Source organism: Leptonychotes weddellii, chromosome 11 (genome assembly GCF_054177405.1).
Source record: "Leptonychotes weddellii isolate Sample4059 chromosome 11, ASM5417740v2, whole genome shotgun sequence".
Lineage (NCBI taxonomy): Eukaryota > Metazoa > Chordata > Mammalia > Carnivora > Phocidae > Leptonychotes > Leptonychotes weddellii.
Genome location: NC_138379.1, coordinates 41,624,570 through 41,642,669, shown reverse-complemented (window position 1 = coordinate 41,642,669; position 18,100 = coordinate 41,624,570). Strand labels below are relative to the sequence as shown.

The following is an 18,100-nucleotide window of genomic DNA, read 5'->3' as shown; positions in this document are numbered from 1 at the left end:
CCTGGGTGGCTCAGTTGGTTAAGCGACTGCCTTCGGCTCAGGTCATGATCCTGGAGTCCCTGGATCGAGTCCCGCATCAGGCTCCCTGCTCGGCAGGGAGTCTGCTTCTCCCTCTGACCCTCCTCCCTCTCATGCTCTCTGTCTCTCATTCTCTCTGTCTCAAATAAATAAATAAAATCTTTAAAAAAAAAAAAAAAAAAGAATCCAGGACTCTAGTTCATCTTATTTATCAGTACTCAGAAGCTTCAGGAAAAGCTGTTTCTGCCTGGGGAGTGCCCAGTGTGCCTCGAACAATGGAAATTACCATTTATTAACAAATTGATGGCACATCTCTTACAAGTTTTATATCAGTTCATTTCTCTCCAAAGTACATACTACTGAATTTGAAAAAAATACTTAAGATCTTACTATACTCTTAATGAAATCTTTCAGCCAGTTATGAACCCAATAGTGGAATCTAACTTTTTCATTAGAATACTATGGCTGTCATAATCAAAGTTATTCCCAAATTCACATGTACAATAGGCATTTCTTATAAAAACAGTCTATCTTCGGAGGAAATAAAAAGTACCGACTCCTTAGTCACCACAGATTTGTATCATTAGACTCTTCTGATTTTAATGCTGAAACACTTTTCATGTCTTTCTAATGCCAGTTAAGCCTAATTAGAATAAGGCTTATCCTGTTAACTTAATCATTTTTAAAGTAGCAGGAAAAAAACTTCTTAAAGAATGAGTCTATCCCAACTAACACAAAGAATATTTTATTTTAACTTCTAAAAAGCTTTAGTAGAGAGTCAAAGGACCAGGGTTTTATTATCATCTCAGCCAACAGTCAGGAGCTTTATGATCTTGGGCAAGTTATTAAATCTCTAGATTTCAATATCTTATTTTTAGTATGAATGCAGATTAATTTCAGCACTTAAAAAATTTTAACTTACCTAAAGCTGTCAGTTTTCTCTTTAGCTTTCCAAATCTTGAACTTAGATAAATTTTCCCAACTTCTGAAGTGACCTTTCTAAATTTCTACATACATTTCAGATTCTGGATAATTCTTGGCTGAACCTGAGGTATCTTTAAGTTAGCCAAAATTCGCTGTTTAAAGAAATAAACTTTAAGGACTTATTATCTTTATTATTAATTTATGAAATACTGATACCTATTTTTATCTGTTATTATATTTAAGGAGATGTCAGAAATCATCCTTACCATCCCCCTGCATGGACACATCTCAGAACAATGCAATAGTACACTATTGCTGACCTAAGTACAAGCTACATAGAAATATTTCCAATTAAGATACATGCATATCATTTCAAAGCATTTCGTTTTTTTTTTTAAGATATTATTTATTTATTTGACGGAGAGAGAGTACAAGCACGGGGAGCGGCAGAGGGAGAAGCGGGCTCCCTGCTCAGTGGGAGTTGATCCCAGGGGTTTGATCCCAGGACCTCGGGATCATGGTCTGAGCCAAAGGCAGACGCTGAACCGACTGAGCCACTAAGCGCCCCTCAAGGCATTTCTGAAAAGTAAAGGAAATCTAGTGATGATAAAATTTGCTATAAATTAATAGACAGCCATATCACTGACAGATTTATAATTAATAAAATTTTAGTTATCAAAGATCTAAAACTTTTCCTTGATATCTCTATATTTATCAAGGTTTTCTCACCTTAGTAACTCTTTCCCCCCTAAAATTTTGTATATTGGTGATATTAGTGACTTTTTATAGACACATGAGTACCACTAGAGGCCACCAAATACTTCACTTTTTAAAACTGGCTCATTTGTAACATAAGGAGATGACCGTGCACAGGAATATTCACAACTGGGAAAGTACCCCATGAATACTCAAAGCACAGTACAAACTCAAGCAAAAATATCTGAACATATTCCATATAATAAATAAGATGTCTAGATCATGGAGGAACTTGATTAGACCAAAAACTGAGGGTTGGGGAGATAGATAATATCAAAATATCATTCCTTATGTACCTTTGAAAAAGATTATATGGCCTAGGAAATGGATGCTCTCTCTAAATAGGTGTTGTCATTTATAATTAAATTATTTATCTATACAGAGGTATATATAAATATTGATATATAGACAGATAAAATCCAAATATCACTATTCTTTCTTCCATACCACAAAGTCTTTCACATATAATAATGTTTTCATATCTAAAGTTGGCTACCATCTACAGCAATTAAAACTTTAAGTTCTATTGTCAAAGTCACCCCACATACTTGAATATATCCAAAATTCTGACTTGAAGAATAAAACCTGGCTCAGAAACACAGATAACACCTGAGAAAACTTTGCCCTGAGTTTCTAGGTGAGCTGCTACATGTCCCCTCATTTCTTCCAATGTCTTCCTCCTCACTAAAAGAAAATAGAAAAAAAATAGAAGGCTCAAGCAGCATCCAAATTCTATTGGTCCAAGTGAAATCCATGAAACAAAGTGGGAATTCTTGCTATCTGAATATCCACCTTTTTTGCATAATGATATATTCTTCTTCAAAGGTTTTCAGGTACTCCAGAAAAACTTTATTCAGTCATGCTTTTGGTGTTCTATCTAAAGTCTTTCCTTAACTAAAGGTTGCAAAGACGTTCTCTTAAGTTTTCTTTTAAAACCTTTTAGTTTCAGCTTTTACAGTTAGTCCATAATCCATTTCAGGTTAATTTTTCTGTGTGGTGTGAGGTATGACTAGGATTCAAGTACAGAAGACTGACAGAACAGTGATACCACCACTTTCCAGAGAAAATAATACACACAGACGAAGAAAGAAAATTGAAACAGTTATCAAAACAGTATGGTACTAGCAAGAAAAAAAACATATAAATCGACACATAGATCAATGGGACAGAATGGAGAGCCCAGAAATAAACCCATGCTTACAAGGTCAATTAATCTATAACAAAGGAGGCAAAAATACCCAGTGGGGAAAAGATACTTTCTTCAACAAATGGAGCTGGGAAAACTAGACAGCCACATGCACAAGAATGAAACTGGACCACTTTCTTACACCATGTACAAAAATAAATTCAAAATGAATTAGACTTGTATGTAGGACCTGAAACCATAAAAATCCTAGAAGAAAACATAGGCAATAAGCTCTGTGACACCGGTCTTAGCAATATTTTGGGGGGACCAGTCTCCTCAGGCAAGGACAACAAAAGCTGAAACAAACAAATGGGATTACACCAAACTAAAAAGCTTTTGCACAGCGAAAGAAACCATCATCAAAACTCAGAGGCAACCTACTGAATGGGAGAAGATATTTGCAAATCATACATCTGATAAGAAGTTAATATCCAAAATACATAAAGAACTTAGACAACTTAATACCAAAAAACAAACAACCTGATTTTTAAAATGGCAGAGCACTTGGACAGACATTTTTTCAAAGAAGACATACAGATTTCCAACAGGCATATGAAAGGATGGTCAACATCACTGATCATCAGGGAAATGCAAAACCACAAGGAAATATCACCTCACACTTGTCAGATTAGCTACTATGAAAAAAAAAAAATAACAAGAGTTGGTGAGGCTGTACAGAAATGGGAACACTTGGGCACTCTTAGTGGGAATGCAAACAGGTGCAGCCACTGTGGAAAACAGTATGGAGGTTCCTCAAAATATTAAAACTAGAACTACCATATGATCCAATAATTCCACTTCTAAGGTTTTATCCAAAGAAAACAAAACACCAACTCAAAGAGTTATATGTACCCCTGTGTTCACTGCAGCATTATTTACAATAGCCAAAATATGGAAGCAACCTAAGTATCCATCAATGGGTGAATAAATAAAGAAAAGGTGCCATAAATATGTGTGTGTGTGTGTGTGTGTGTGTATATATATATATGTATATATATATATATGTGTGTGTGAACTCAATCTCCAGCCTCTTGCCCCTCCCTAGTGGGGCTGAAATTTCCAAGCCTCTAATCACAGGGTTGGTTCCTGAAGCAATCTAGGGTCCACTAAACCAATCAGCTATTCATTAGCATACAGAAGACAGTAAATTCCAAGGGTTTCAGGAGTTCTGTGCCAGGAACTGAGACAAAGACCAAATATTAGTGATGTCTAAAAATAAAATGGTCAAGGAGAATTACAATAAGGAAAAAGATGTTCAAATTCAGCAAGGACACTGTGGTAGAGAAAAGTTAGTTGTTCACTAAATCTGTTTCGCTTTTCTCCTAGGCACATATCCAGGCTTTATTTGCCAAACTCCCATTATAGTTAACAGGGGTTACATAACTGACTTCTGATAAATCGAATGAAGTGACATATACAGCCTCACAGGCCTATCCCATAAAACTCAACCCTACCCTCCATGCTTTCTCTTACCACTCTGTCAGTGGTGATACCCAAGATGACCTTGAGAACAACACTCTGAAGACAGCAAACCCCACTCTCATCTATCCCACTTCCACTAATTAGACTTCATGAAAGTAAGAAGAGAAAAACTTCTATCATGCTAGCCACAAAAATCTCAAGGTTTATCTATTATAACAGCTATTATTACCTTCATGAAGAAAGTATTAAAAACTTCAACTCTGTAATTTCAGAATGGGAAAGATATAAACTGTATTTCAGAATAAATCCTTGAGATGTAAGATGGGTGTATGAGTTGAGAGTGGATGGCAAGAAAGCATAACATGATAGCTTATTAAAATATTAATAGAAAATCATCTGATAAAAGCCCTATAGGAGAAGTAGTATTATCAGAAAGGGTACATGAACTTTGCTCAAGGTTTTAATTCTTGATACCATATTCTTTCCACTGTACCATACTTGCCTCTTAGAAAAATGGAGACAGCAAACGAAGGAGAATCATTTGAAACATTTTATAATGAAGAAATAGGATAATAGCTAAAAGAGATAAAGTCAAGAAAAGATTTTTTTTAGCTAGTCTTAACAATACTTGAGATCAATGCAAACAGAAAACTCGAAAAAGGAACCGGAAGTTAAGAAGAGTAGAATAATCCATAGTGGTGATACAACAATTATACAACAGATGAGCAGCAGTACTCCCTGTGGTAATAAGAGCCAGGCTATTTGCAAACAATGGGAATTTGTAGTAGGTTAGGCCTGTGTAGATCTCCGTCTTCCTCAGGAAGCTTTCTATGGCTTCAAAGCATCAAATATAGGAGAACCTTAGCACGGGAGAAAACCTTGTCCTAGGTGGTTCTGAGAGCAGTACTGAAGTAGCAGACCACAGAGATTGGGTAGGTGAAAGATTCTTTAGCATAACTGAGATTATCAATGCATCGGTAAAATAAAGAAAGTAACTGAAAGTCTAGTATAAGATAACAAGCCACTTCAGTGAGCATAGAGGAATGTGAGAATAACATTAAGACTGAGTATCCTCCACTTCAGAGATGTTTAGAGAATCTACTATTTCAGATGCATGCTCTAGACTACATCAGGTTCCAACCTGCCACGTGGTTTTATTACTTCAAAGACACAACTGTCTGGGAGTAGAAAACAAAAATGTGAGTTCAAACCACCACTTACCAGCTTAACCTCCATTTATACCTACTTGCTTTGTCATGAACATAACTTTAAAAGTCCTTCTTGTAGTCCTTAGCATGTTTTAAAAGCCATGTCTTCATACTTCAGAGCAGTAGTCTTAGTTTTCAGCCTTAACTCTATGCAAAATTTAAAGTCCTTTCACATATTCTTTATACCATCTTTAAAACTGAATTCATTAGGGGCACCTGAGTGGCTCAGTCAGTTAAGCTTGGTTTCAGCTCAGGTCATGATCTCATGGGTCTGAGGAACAAGCCCCCTGACGGCGCTCCCCGCTCAGTTGGAAGTCTGCTTGAAGATTCTCTCCCTCTGCCCTTCCCCCTGACTCATAGCACACATGCTCTCTAAGATAAATAAGTTAATCTTTAAAATAAAAAAAGAAAGAAAGAAAGAAAAGAAACTGAGGGCGCCTGGGTGGCCTAGTCGATTAAGCGACTGCCTTCACCTGAGGTCATGATCCTGGAGTCCCAGGATCAAGTCCCACATGGGGCTCCCCACTCAGTGGGGTGTCTGCTCTGACCCTCACCCATCTCAAGCTCCCTCTTTCTCAAGATCTAATAAATAACATCTTTTTTAAAAAATAAAATAAAATAAAAAACTGAATTCATCACCAAGTGCCCCATGTCAGCACAGAGGCTTTGGACACTACCTATAATATCTTTCATAGGTATCTTTTATAATTATATATTTTTTATTTTTAGCTGTCTTCATTATTTCTCAAATCTCTCTGGCTGGCAAATTATCCTGCCTATCTTTATTCTAAATAATTACTTGTACAGTTAGCTTTTTATACTCATATGCAGAAACCTACATTTTTACCTATTGCCCTATATTTCATCTCTTTAGCTAATAGCCTATAACTACAGCCTTTAAAAATCTTTGTGAACCCTGATTCTATCGTCCAATACGTTCACTACCTTTCTCATTCTCCTTTCATGCATACTCTTCTACAAAAGAGGGAGAAGATTCTCTTCCATCCTTTCTACACTCAGTTCCCTGACGACACAGTATTTATATCTAGGTCAAATGGACAACTGCTATTCCATTTGTTATGTTCGATGCATTCTAAACAGCTTAAAGAATTAAAGTACTACTTATACTAACTTCTCTGCACAAATAACATCCCATACTAAGACTACTTCTATGTTAAACCTGCAGAATGCTGCAAACACTGTTTTTTTCCCTCTTTTCTCCAATCTATACTTAAAATTACAGAAAACTGGATTCATATTGAAGGTGGTCAAATCACTAGTCTATAAATAACTGAACTAATTTTTTACAAACATGAAACTTAGAAATTCTAAGTAAACATTTATTACTCTTTTACTCAAGCCACATTATTTTTACCATATTACTTTAGTCTTCTAAAAAAAATTAGATAGCTCTACAAATGCCTCAGTGCAGGCATTCCAGTGAAGAATATGGCACAAAATTTTCTGAATAATAATACAAAAGGACTCACTTCTGAGACAGGGCATCTTTAAAAAGAGCTAGTGCCAGAACAATACTATTTTGCTGATGTCCAAACGCTAGCCAATAAAAATACTTGTTCCCATAATCAGAAATAGATTGTTAGCCATAGAATGCCTCTGCAAAACAATTCTTAAATTTTCTTTGAAATATTGTTACTAAAATTAACTGTAACTTTATTTATATGACTGTCTGTGGTTTCCATGTGTGCCTAAAAAGCACAAGAAAAAGATAAAAATATCCCAGAATTGGAAAAGTAGTCATTATGTTTGGTTTAGCTTATTTTCATATTTTTATTTTTAAAATCCATCCAAATTAAAGTTCAGCATTTCTCAATAGATGAAAAGAAAAAAGAGGCAATTAAAAAATATATATTTTATTTATTTATTTGAGAGAAAGAGTGAGCAAGAATGGGGGAGGGGAGAGAGAGAGAACACATGAGCCAGGGGAGGGGCAGAGAAGCAGACTCCCTGCTGAGTAGGGAGCCCAATGTGGGACTCAGGACTCTGGGATCATGACCTCAGCCGAAGGCAGACACTTAACCAACTCAGCCATCCAGGCGCCCAAAGGGCAAATTCTTTACATAAAAACAGAAGGAACAAATTCAGCATCCTCTAAATTAAATTTGGGTTTTGACTTATTAGTGAATGGATACCTAAAATCCTTTTTCACAAGTCATAAAGTTCAGTCTTCAGGCTAAACACAATAATTTGTGTTAGAACTTATATACAACAAATATATGCTGACTGAGGAAGAGAGGTGACAACAGAAAATAATTTCAGTATTATAGTCTGAACCTAGATTTGACCTCAGGCAAAATAAACATGTGAAGTTGATTTCTATACAACACAGCATTCTTTTAACATTTCTGAACCTCAGTTCTTCAAAATTATAGAACCCTGTTTTCAGATCCTGATTTACACTAAAATATAATGTCAACCACAGTTTAAAGTATCACTATCAGAATATTCTCAGATTGTGGCTGAGACTGAGAGTCAGTATTTCATGTGGTAATGGATTTAAAACCTAGCTCTGCTGCATCTTAGCTGTTAGAGCTTAGTGAAATTGTTTAAACTTCCCTAATCCTCAGTTTACTTATCATAAATTAGGTATACTACCATCAATCAACCAATTAATGTGAGTTCATCATAATCTATCAATCCTATGCAACTGTTAAGATATTAACATTAATGTTATATGCTAAAAGTTATTCCACTATTTTGGAAGGGTTAAGATTTTTTTTCCCTGTAAATCACAGGAATAGTGTCATGATCACCCTGGACTCAACAAACCACTTAGAGGGGCGCCTGGGTGGCTCAGTCGGTTAAGCGTCTGCCTTCGGCTCAGGTCATGATCCCAGAGTCCTGGGATCCAGCCCCGCATCAGGCTCCCTGCTCTGCGGGGAGCCTGCTTCTCCCTCCCCCTCTCTGCTCCCCCTACTTGTGCTCTCTCTCTCCCTGTCAAAATAAAATAAATACATAAAATTTAAAAAAACAAACCACTTAGGGACTGAGCCAGATCACCTTCAATTAGACTAAAATTTTATTAGGCCTATATCTGGTCTTGATACTACTTTGGATTACACAGTATTTCACAGTTATTCAAGTTATTGCTATTCAAATGCAGAATGACTGCATGCCTCTAATACATCAAGCATAGCACAAAGCAATAAATAATAAGAAGACAAAAAATTTAAGTTAATGATTCTATTATGTTTTAAAAATGGGCTTTAATAGATGTTAGATCAACAAATTTATTTTGTACTTGACAAAGCACAAGAGACATTAAGAGTATCAAAATTGCATTCAATGATGGAAAAATTAAAAAATAAAACAATTTCCAATGTAATCTAGCAGACCAAATACTTTTTAAATATTTTCCAGCACAAAAAAATCTTGAAATGCTTTGCTAAGAATCAGCCAAGAGGTCATCTAGGGAAATCTTAGGTGAGAAAAAGTTCTGTCTACCTCTTAGCACCTCCACTTCACCCATCAGCAGCATAGGACTCTACTTGTTATTGAAGATACACTGATAGCACCTGAACATGGGAGTGTCTGTCACACAAAGGAAAAATACCATTTACTAGGTAGTGAAATCAATATGGGTCTCTCCCTCACTACTGGAAAAACATCGGAGACATCACAGTGTCCATGCCCCTGGCTTTCAAAACACAAAAATAATCCCTTCCCAGTCATAGTTAAATAGCCCCATTAATGTCTGCTGTTCTTGAAACTTGTAACAGTGGTTTACTGTTCACACTGTCAAAATGATGTAGTTTATTTCCCTCCACACTTTGCTATGACGGTCAGTAAGAACTCACAAAAGAGTTCTCAATGGTCCACAGCACCAAAATCTACCCCTTTCAAACATCACTTTCGGATGCTGAAGCAGGGCTTAAAAGCTTTGTTAGTGCAAATACCCAGTAATTCACACCACAAGGCTAATTACAAGTATATGTATGCATATACATATATGTATATGCAGAAGAGAAGGATATGTATATGCAGAAGGAGAAGAGAAAGGACTACAAGGGGCTCTCCAAAAAGTTACTTTTGCTTAGATCCTCACATTCTTTCCCCATTTTTAATATCAAAATTCAAGATTTGCCTTCTCTGTGTGTCTACAGAACCCACAGCCTTCTTTATACAGTTGGGTTGTAACAACCAAAATTAAGCATTCAGCAATGTATCTTTTATCGAAATGGACAGTCATTAGCTAGAATGAGAAAATTCACAATTTTCAACATCAGTTTTATTCCTAATGGGTATCTCTGACCCATGATAACAAGAGAACGAACAATTCTGCTGCAGAGGTTGGGGAGGAAGGGGAGAGGCTGCAACATGTAGAACGAACGACAATAACAAAACAATTATCATCATCATTATCAACAAGCTACCTCATTTGCTGAGCACTTACTTTATAGAAGCCATTGTTCTCAGCATTTTGTATATTTTTTCCCATTTTATCTTTACAACACCCTATGAGATTGGTATTGTTGTTATCTTCATTTTATAGATGAAGACACTGCTGCTCAAAGAAGTTAAGTAACTCGTCTAAAGTCATACCATGCAGCTGGGATTTCAACCCAGGCAGTCTCCTCCAGAGCCTGCACTCTTCACTATCAAATCATACCAAATGTTCTCTCAACAAGAACTACTTTAAAGAACAGTTCTCGTGTGTGTGTGTGTGTGTGTGTGTGTACACTCACACAATATAAATACATATAGACACACACATACACACATATCCATACTCCACCATGTTTGAGAACAAAACTTCATAGTCATATTGCAAAATACCTTAGTACTCATCTTTCCAGCCCCTCATTTTACCACCATGGATCTGTCATCACTTAGATTGTCCTGGCCATCAAAATTACGCTCAATCGTTAAACTCCTTTAAAATGACTGACAGAAATAAAGCAGTTGAATTTCACTATTATAAAGCAATCTGCAGATCATGTGCTAAAAAGAATTCAGATTTGTGACTTCAAGACCAAACTGAACATGACTGGTGATCATTAAACCAACCTCTGGGAGGGGAGAGGAGGGTGTCTGTTTTTCGTTTAGTTTTCACCAAAACAATAACGTGAAAATGTTCAGACAAAAATATAGTAAGTATTTGTTTAGTGACACACTATCACTGAAGCTCACAGGCTAAGATTTTGACTAATGAATCAGAGGAATTTTTCAGCTTCCATGTACATAAAGATCACTAATTTCTTCTTGAATATTATAAAGAAGCTTAAATGAGAAAAGAATAGCAAAACAGGCATTCCAGAATCAATATATTCAAAGGTTACTATACTTGGAGACAGGGGGATTATTTCTAGTAACATGTTACAGTAAATCACCAGATTATATAACAGTAACTATACAACAAATATAACCATAAATGTAGAATAAAAAGAAAAGTATCATTATAAAAGTACAAGAAAGCAACCACAACTTACCAATTCAATTCCCTGTGGAAAAGGTGTATCATCCCAGTCCTTCTGTGGAAATCTCTGGATTATTTTCCCCAGACCTGCTCCTGACCCTATTAAAATCAAAGTGAATTAGTTATATAGCACAAAAAAAGTCTTAATACTCGTTATATGAATACTTATTTATAAATGAGTATTTGCTGAATAAATAAATATATTAATTAAATATTCTCAAGTTTCAAAGGGCATAAAAGTATTTACCTTCTAAACATAATATTGGAATAACAAGCAATCCCTATCCTATAGACTCTCAAAAGAGGGACACATATGAAAAGCTAGGAAAAATAAACAGAGGCATTAAAATCTAGAGCCCTTACCATACCATGAGAGAACTGCTCCTGGTCCCAATAAGGAAAGCAATCTTCTCAGTACCTCTAGTTGAAACTTAAAAAAAAAACTTCTAGGGAGGGCGCCTGGGTGGCTCAGTTGGTTAAGCGACTGCCTTCGGCTCAGGTCATGATCCTGGAGTCCCTGGATCGAGTCCCGCGTCGGGCTCCCTGCTCGGCAGGGAGTCTGCTTCTCCCTCTGACCCTCCCCCCTCTCATGTGCTCTCTCTCATTCTCTCTCTCTCAAATAAAATCTTAAAAAAAAAAACAACAAAAAAAACTTCTAGGGAGACAAAATAATCCTAAGTGACAAATGAAATGGGACTATTAGCACTATGCTTCAGTTATGGGCTACATAAGCACTATTACAGGTAAAATAAGGATTTTTAGAGTGGCCTGAGAACTGGACAATTGTCTAAGCAGGGTTTCTTAACATCAGCACTATTGACATTTTGGGCCGGGTGATCCTCCATTGTGTGTTGGGAGGCAGGGGAGGGCTCATCCTGTCTAGGATATTTAGTTTAACAGCATCTTTAGCCTCAACCCACTATCACTGCCAAGTCATTACAACCAAAAACATCTCCAGACATTGCCAAGTGTCCTGGGAAAAGGGGGCAAATTGCCCCTGGTTGAAAACCACCAGCCTATAATATCACTGTTGTAAAATTATCCTGTGATTCTAAAGAATAGATCAACTTATAATCGAACACTGGAGAGATAATCTATGAGTAACTTAGGGATGGAAAGTACATGTTAGATCTAAATTACTTTTTGCTAAGATACTTTTTTTTTTTTTAATTTTATTTATTTATTTGACAGAGAGAGACACAGGGAGAGAGGGAACACGAGCAGAGGGAGTGGGAGAGGGAGAAGCGGGCTTCCCACGGGGCAGGGAGCCCGATGTGGGGCTCGACCCCAGGACCCTGGGATCATGACCTGAGCCGAAGGCAGACGCTTAACAACTGAGCCACCCAGGCGCCCCTCCTAAGATACTTTTTAGAGTGTCAGGTGCTTGCATATTTTACATGCTGTCCCAGTTGACTTTGTAGCGAAAGCAACACCTACCTTAAGGGAGCCTTTAACACCTGATTCAATTTGCTAATTTAAAAAATTATCCACCATCATCTATCACCCTCTCCCTGTGAATTCAACTTCCCCCGTGGCCTTCATCTAGAGTTCAATCACTTTATGGCCAAATTTTTATCTTTAAGAGATAAATAAAAAGTTTAATTCATTTAACTGAACAACTCAGTACTGTGTTGTAAAAATGAGGTCACATTTGAAAAAGGCAAAATAAAAACATTCTCAATTAAATGAACAACTGCTGCAGTATAATAACTCCTCATATATTCGTCATTATAGGGGAATGAAAGATTTCATTCAAGGTGAACCTAAATTAAAAGTGGTTTATCACAGGCACTTTTTCAAAATCCACCTCAAACATAACCACTTCTGACATGGCAAGCAGAGCTAATTCAACAAATTGCTAAATACTAGGGATAAACAAATAAAAAAGACATGGCCCCTATCCTCAAGAAACTCATAATTATTAGGAGGTACAGACAAATAAACTGATAATTTCAGTATATTATGGTAAGTGCAAGGATAGAAGGGAACCTAACCCAGCACAGCAGAGAACACTATGGAAAACTTTCTAGAAGAAATGACAACAAGCTTTTTCTTTCTTTCAGTACCATCTTTGTATCCCCAAGCACAGAGCATCCTGAATACCTGGCATTTAGTTCATACTGAGTTAAATGCTAATTTTAATAAATTTGTTAATATTGACAGAAATTGTTTTCAACTCACATCTCCCTGTATTTTCAGAGATAAATGCATCTTATTTATCTTATATTTAACAAGGTATCCATATACTGTTTATTCAGTTCTGAGAGTGACATGTAATCTATTTTAGGCTCAATAAATACTTTATATTAATTTTTACTAATTATAAAAATTATAAATGTGGGGCACCTGGGTGGCTCAGTCATTAAGCATCTGACTTCAGCTCAGGTCATGATCCCAGGGTCCTGGGATCGAGCCCCGCATCGGGCTCCCTGCTCAGCAGGAAGCCTGCTTCTCCTTCTCTCACTCCCCCTGCTTGTGTTTCCTCTTTTGCTATCTCTCTCTGTCAAATAAATAAAATCTTCTAAAAAAATTTTTTTTAAATTATAAATGTTAATTATAGAAAATTTTTTAAATACATGAAAATATAAAGAAATCACCCATAATTCCACAGCTAGAGAAAATTACTGTTAATATTTCAGACTATTTTATCCCAAGTTTTTTTGTGTACACATGTATTTTTGTACACATGTATTTTTTTTCTACAGAATTGAGATCACACTAAACTCTAGCTTTATCTATTCATTACTCGGTATTTCACAATAAGCCTCTGCTGTTAAACATACATTTTCTAGCTTCTCACTATTATAAATAATGCTACAAAAAGCATCTTTCTATATGAATCTTTATCCTCACCTTCCTTTTCCCCAGAAAAATTCTTAGATATACAACTACTGGGTCATTCTGTAAATTCTTTAAGTATGAGACTAGTGGGGTGCCTAGGTGGCTCAGTCGCTAAGTGTCCGCCTTCAGTTCAGGTCATGATCCCCGGGTCGTGGGATCAAGACCCCGCATCAGGCTCCCTGCTCAGCGGGGAGTCTCCTTCTCCCTCTCCCCCACTCCCCCTGTTTGTGTTCCCTCTCTTGCTGTGTCTCTCTCTGTCAAATAAATAAATAAAACCTTAAAAAAAAAAAAAGACTAGCATTTTCACCACATTCTTACTTTATTCTAAACATTTGTTTGCTTTAATTACTATCAATTTGAGAGATTAAAAGTTCTTCTTTGGCAGCAGTATAACTTTCAAAAGTTCTTCAGAAATAACATATTTACTGATTTTAAAATAATATGCAGTGTCTCAATTAACACGAAAGCTCAGTTTGAAATACTGATATAACATTTCTAAATGCACAAAGAAATATGATTCATGAATGATATGATTTTCAGTTATATGATAATGTTACCTGAAAATGGAAATTAGGTTAGAAAATGATAAATAAAAATGGTAAAATAATATCTCACTACAAATAAAATGTGGAAAGAGCTACAATAACTTGGTTTTCAAATATATAAATTGCTGCAGCTACCAACTTTTGAGGAACTTATGAAAGTATCTTACAAAAAGTAAATGAACATTGTTTGATTCTTGTTTCTTGATTTTTAAGCATTTAGTCTGAATATTTAAACTCATTTTCCTAGTTTATGTTTTATCTGACACTTATAGGCAATACTGGTTGTATGTAAGAATGCTAAGAAAATGGCATTTTACATTGAGAAGCAAGCCACAGTGAGGGAAGAGTGTTCTAGAGTCAGATGTCCACTGTGGACTGATCCCTATGTCCAGAAGTAAAGTATGTCATGTCCACCAGAGTGGCTGTGGAAGCAGTTCTTATTTGCACCGCATATTAAGTGGAGCTGAGTTATTGGGTTGGGGAGGAAGAAATTCCTTAAAAGAAAGGGGACCACTTCCTACAAAGGAGAGGTGCTAGGAAGACAAAATTGTGATTGTCCACTGCATTGTATGTAGCTAAACCGGAAAAGGAAGGGGTAGTTATTAATCAGTGCCTTCACGTTTTCTTTCCAGTCCCTAGTCTCCTACCCCATCATAAAACTAAGAAATATGATGACTAATGTAGTTAATATATTAAAAGGGGATGTTCAGCAGGACACCAGCACACTTGGAAATGCTTTTCTTTGAAAAAAGTATATATGCTAGACAAACTGTCCAAAACAAATTTAGGAAGGGTGAGGAAATACTGGTGTGGTCAGGCACACTTTTCCCTCCTTTATGTTTGGTAACCCACTTTCCCCTGGGTCCTGCTAGGGCTGCAGGCTACCCAGCTCAGCCACAAAGATTAGTAAGTGACCCAGGATGATCCAACCACCCATCAACCCCCTGACAAAGTGACTGTTCTAGCTTTGGCCAATGACCCCAGAAGAGCCCAACGTATTCTCTGGGGTTGCTAACTAATATACTATAGGTGTGGCATTGCCAGAAGCTATAAGGAAGAAGTATATCTGGGGCACCTGGGTGGCTCAGTCATTAAGCGGCTGCCTTCGGCTCAGGTCATGATCCCAGAGTCCTGGGATCGAGCCCCGCATCGGTCTCCCTGCTCTGCGGGAAGCCTGCTTCTCCCTCTCCCACTCCCCGTGCTTGTGTTCCTGCTCTCGCCATCTCTCTCTCTCTGTCAAATAAATAAATAAATAAATAAATAAAAATTAAAAAAAAAAAGGAAGAAGTATATCTGCAGAAGAGCTATTGACTGAGTAAAGATCGATAAGGCAGAGAAATGTAATACTCTGCTCTACACAAAACAGGATACTTGTTATTTGTTGTTTGTACCAACTGACAAAAATTAGTTATCTGAGTGCCTTCTACGTGTGCTTAGAGTATAGATGTACAAAATATATACTGCTCGGTTTAATATAGACTCTGAACTTTGAGAGATGCTATTCTAATATACAATTCACTAAGTCTTTTTCTGTGATACGTTTATCTAAACAACCAGATCAGAGGTTACCTACACTAGACCTGTTATATGATGTTCATCTGCTCACATCCTTTTCTATCAAAGATGGCATGACTCACAGTTCAAGGAAGGGCAGCAGTCACATTCAAGAACATACAATCCTATCATTCCTCTCACCAGCCAGAAAGAAACTACTAAATCCTTTATTTGGTTATTACATTTACTGTTACTTGTCCATCTCATCTCACTAGAATGAAAACAATGATTTTTGTCCTACTTTGTTTACTGATGTATCTAGGCACTTAGACTAATTCCTGGTATTTATTACATACTTAATAAAATACTTGTTGAATAAATAAATGGGACTATTGGGTAGGCAAGGGCATCTATAAACTGGCAAGCAACTTTTGACCAGAATGACCTGACTGTAAAAGGTATGCTAGACAAATCAAATCCTACTGTGAAAGAATTTTGATTAGGAAAAATGAGACTAAAGCAGTAAAAAAAAAAAAAAAGGTATCAAGACTTGCTATGATGGGGGCACCCGGGTAGCTCAGTCAGTTAAGCATCTGCCTTCAGCTCAAGTCATGATCCCAGGGTCCTGGGATGGAGCCCCACAGGGGCCTCTCTGCTCGGTGGGGAGCCTGCTTCTCCCTCTCCCTCTGCCGCTCCCCCCTGCTTGTTCTTGCTCACTCTCTCTCTCCGTCAAATAAATGACTAAAATCTTAAAACAAAACAACAACAACAACAACAAAAAACAAAGAAAAAGACTTGCTATGATGTAGAAAAAGGTCAGGCACCACAGGGGGTCATGTGTAAAACCCAAGTTATAGAACAAAAGAAACTCTAGGCACACTTGCCAGCAGAAACAAGTAAAGAATATACATATGTAGAAGGAAGCAGAGATGCCACAAGAAAAGGCTGTACAGCTAAGTTCTACCACCAGTAAACTCTGGCAGCACCATAATGTCTGTCACCAAACTTTGGAAGTATTTTTATGATATCCTTCCCTCAAGCTAGAATGAATAGGTCTGTATTACTTGTCACTAAAGAATCCAAACCAGAATACACACGTAACAAGCTCCTTGATAGATCAGCTCTTTCAAATTGGTTAAAGATCTGGAAACAATTAATTAAGAAATTTAGTCAGAAAACTTGAAAAGTAGGAAGGGCATAAGAGAATATTGTGTTCCAAATACCTGAAGAGCTATTACATGAAAGAAGATGGAGTGAAGCAGACTAGAGCCAAAGATATAATTTTGGGTTATTTTTTAGTTATTTTTGAGTCAACATAAAGAACCTTCTAAGAATGACAATTATCAAAAAAAACAGAATGATCTGCCACAGAAAGCAATGATCATACCTGAAGTTTTAGAACAAGCCACCAATTTTTCTGGTCTAGGAAACCACGCAGAATGGTAAGAGAACAAATCCATAAAAGCTGGCAAGCAAACTATCACATAAATTCCTTTCTTAAACAATAACACTATGTCAGGTCTTGTGTTAGGTGCTAAGGAGAAAAGGATAAAACTTGCTGTGAGAATATTTAGAACTTGAATTGAGGTTTTTGAAATGCAAATAAAAGGGCAGATGTAGGCACAGTATAACGACAGGAAAGATTAGGAAAGAAAACTGTATTGTTTAGAAATCAGGTCATGAGTCTAATGAAATCAGAGACAGACTACAAAATTCCAAACTAAAAAATTCCACATTTTGGAAAAGAGCTATTTCTTACTTCTATTTTGACGTACTAGCAGCATCATTTAAGCCCAAAGATGAGAAATGTAAACTTTCAAGAATCCAAAAAAATAAATAAATAAGTAAGTAAGGGAGTATCCAAAAGAAAAGGCTTAAAAGCTGACATCCTTTCATGGCTTAAAAAGCAATTCAAAATTGTCTACAAGTGCAGGATGCACACACGAAGACTTCTTCTCACGATGACTTTGTTTTTTGTTTGTTTTGTTTTTTTTTTTTTTAAGATTTTATTTATTTATTCATGAGAGAGAGAGAGAGAAGCAGGCTCCCAAGGAGCAGGGAGCCCGATGCGGGACTCGATCCCAGGACCCTGGGACCACGACCCGAGCCGAAGGCAGACGCCTAACCATCTGAGCCACCCAGGCGCCCCTGTTTGTTTGTTTTTTTAAAGATTTTATTTATTGGGCGCCTGGGTGGCTCAGTCGGTTGAGCGACTGCCTTCGGCTCAGGTCATGATCCTGGAGTCCCGGGATCGAGTCCCGCATCGGGC

The 18,100-nt window shown here is 36.9% G+C and overlaps 1 protein-coding gene across 3 annotated transcripts in view; it reads right to left on the bottom strand.

Moving 5' to 3' along the window:
- Positions 1-18,100, bottom strand: part of SBF2 (SET binding factor 2) — a 434,906-nt gene that overhangs the window by 324,950 nt on the left and 91,856 nt on the right. For all 3 annotated transcript variants that reach the window (XM_081797377.1, XM_081797378.1, XM_081797375.1), the window contains exon 2: positions 10,965-11,050. In XM_081797377.1, the coding sequence (XP_081653503.1) occupies positions 10,965-11,050 (86 nt within the window). The remainder of the gene's footprint in view (positions 1-10,964; positions 11,051-18,100) is intronic.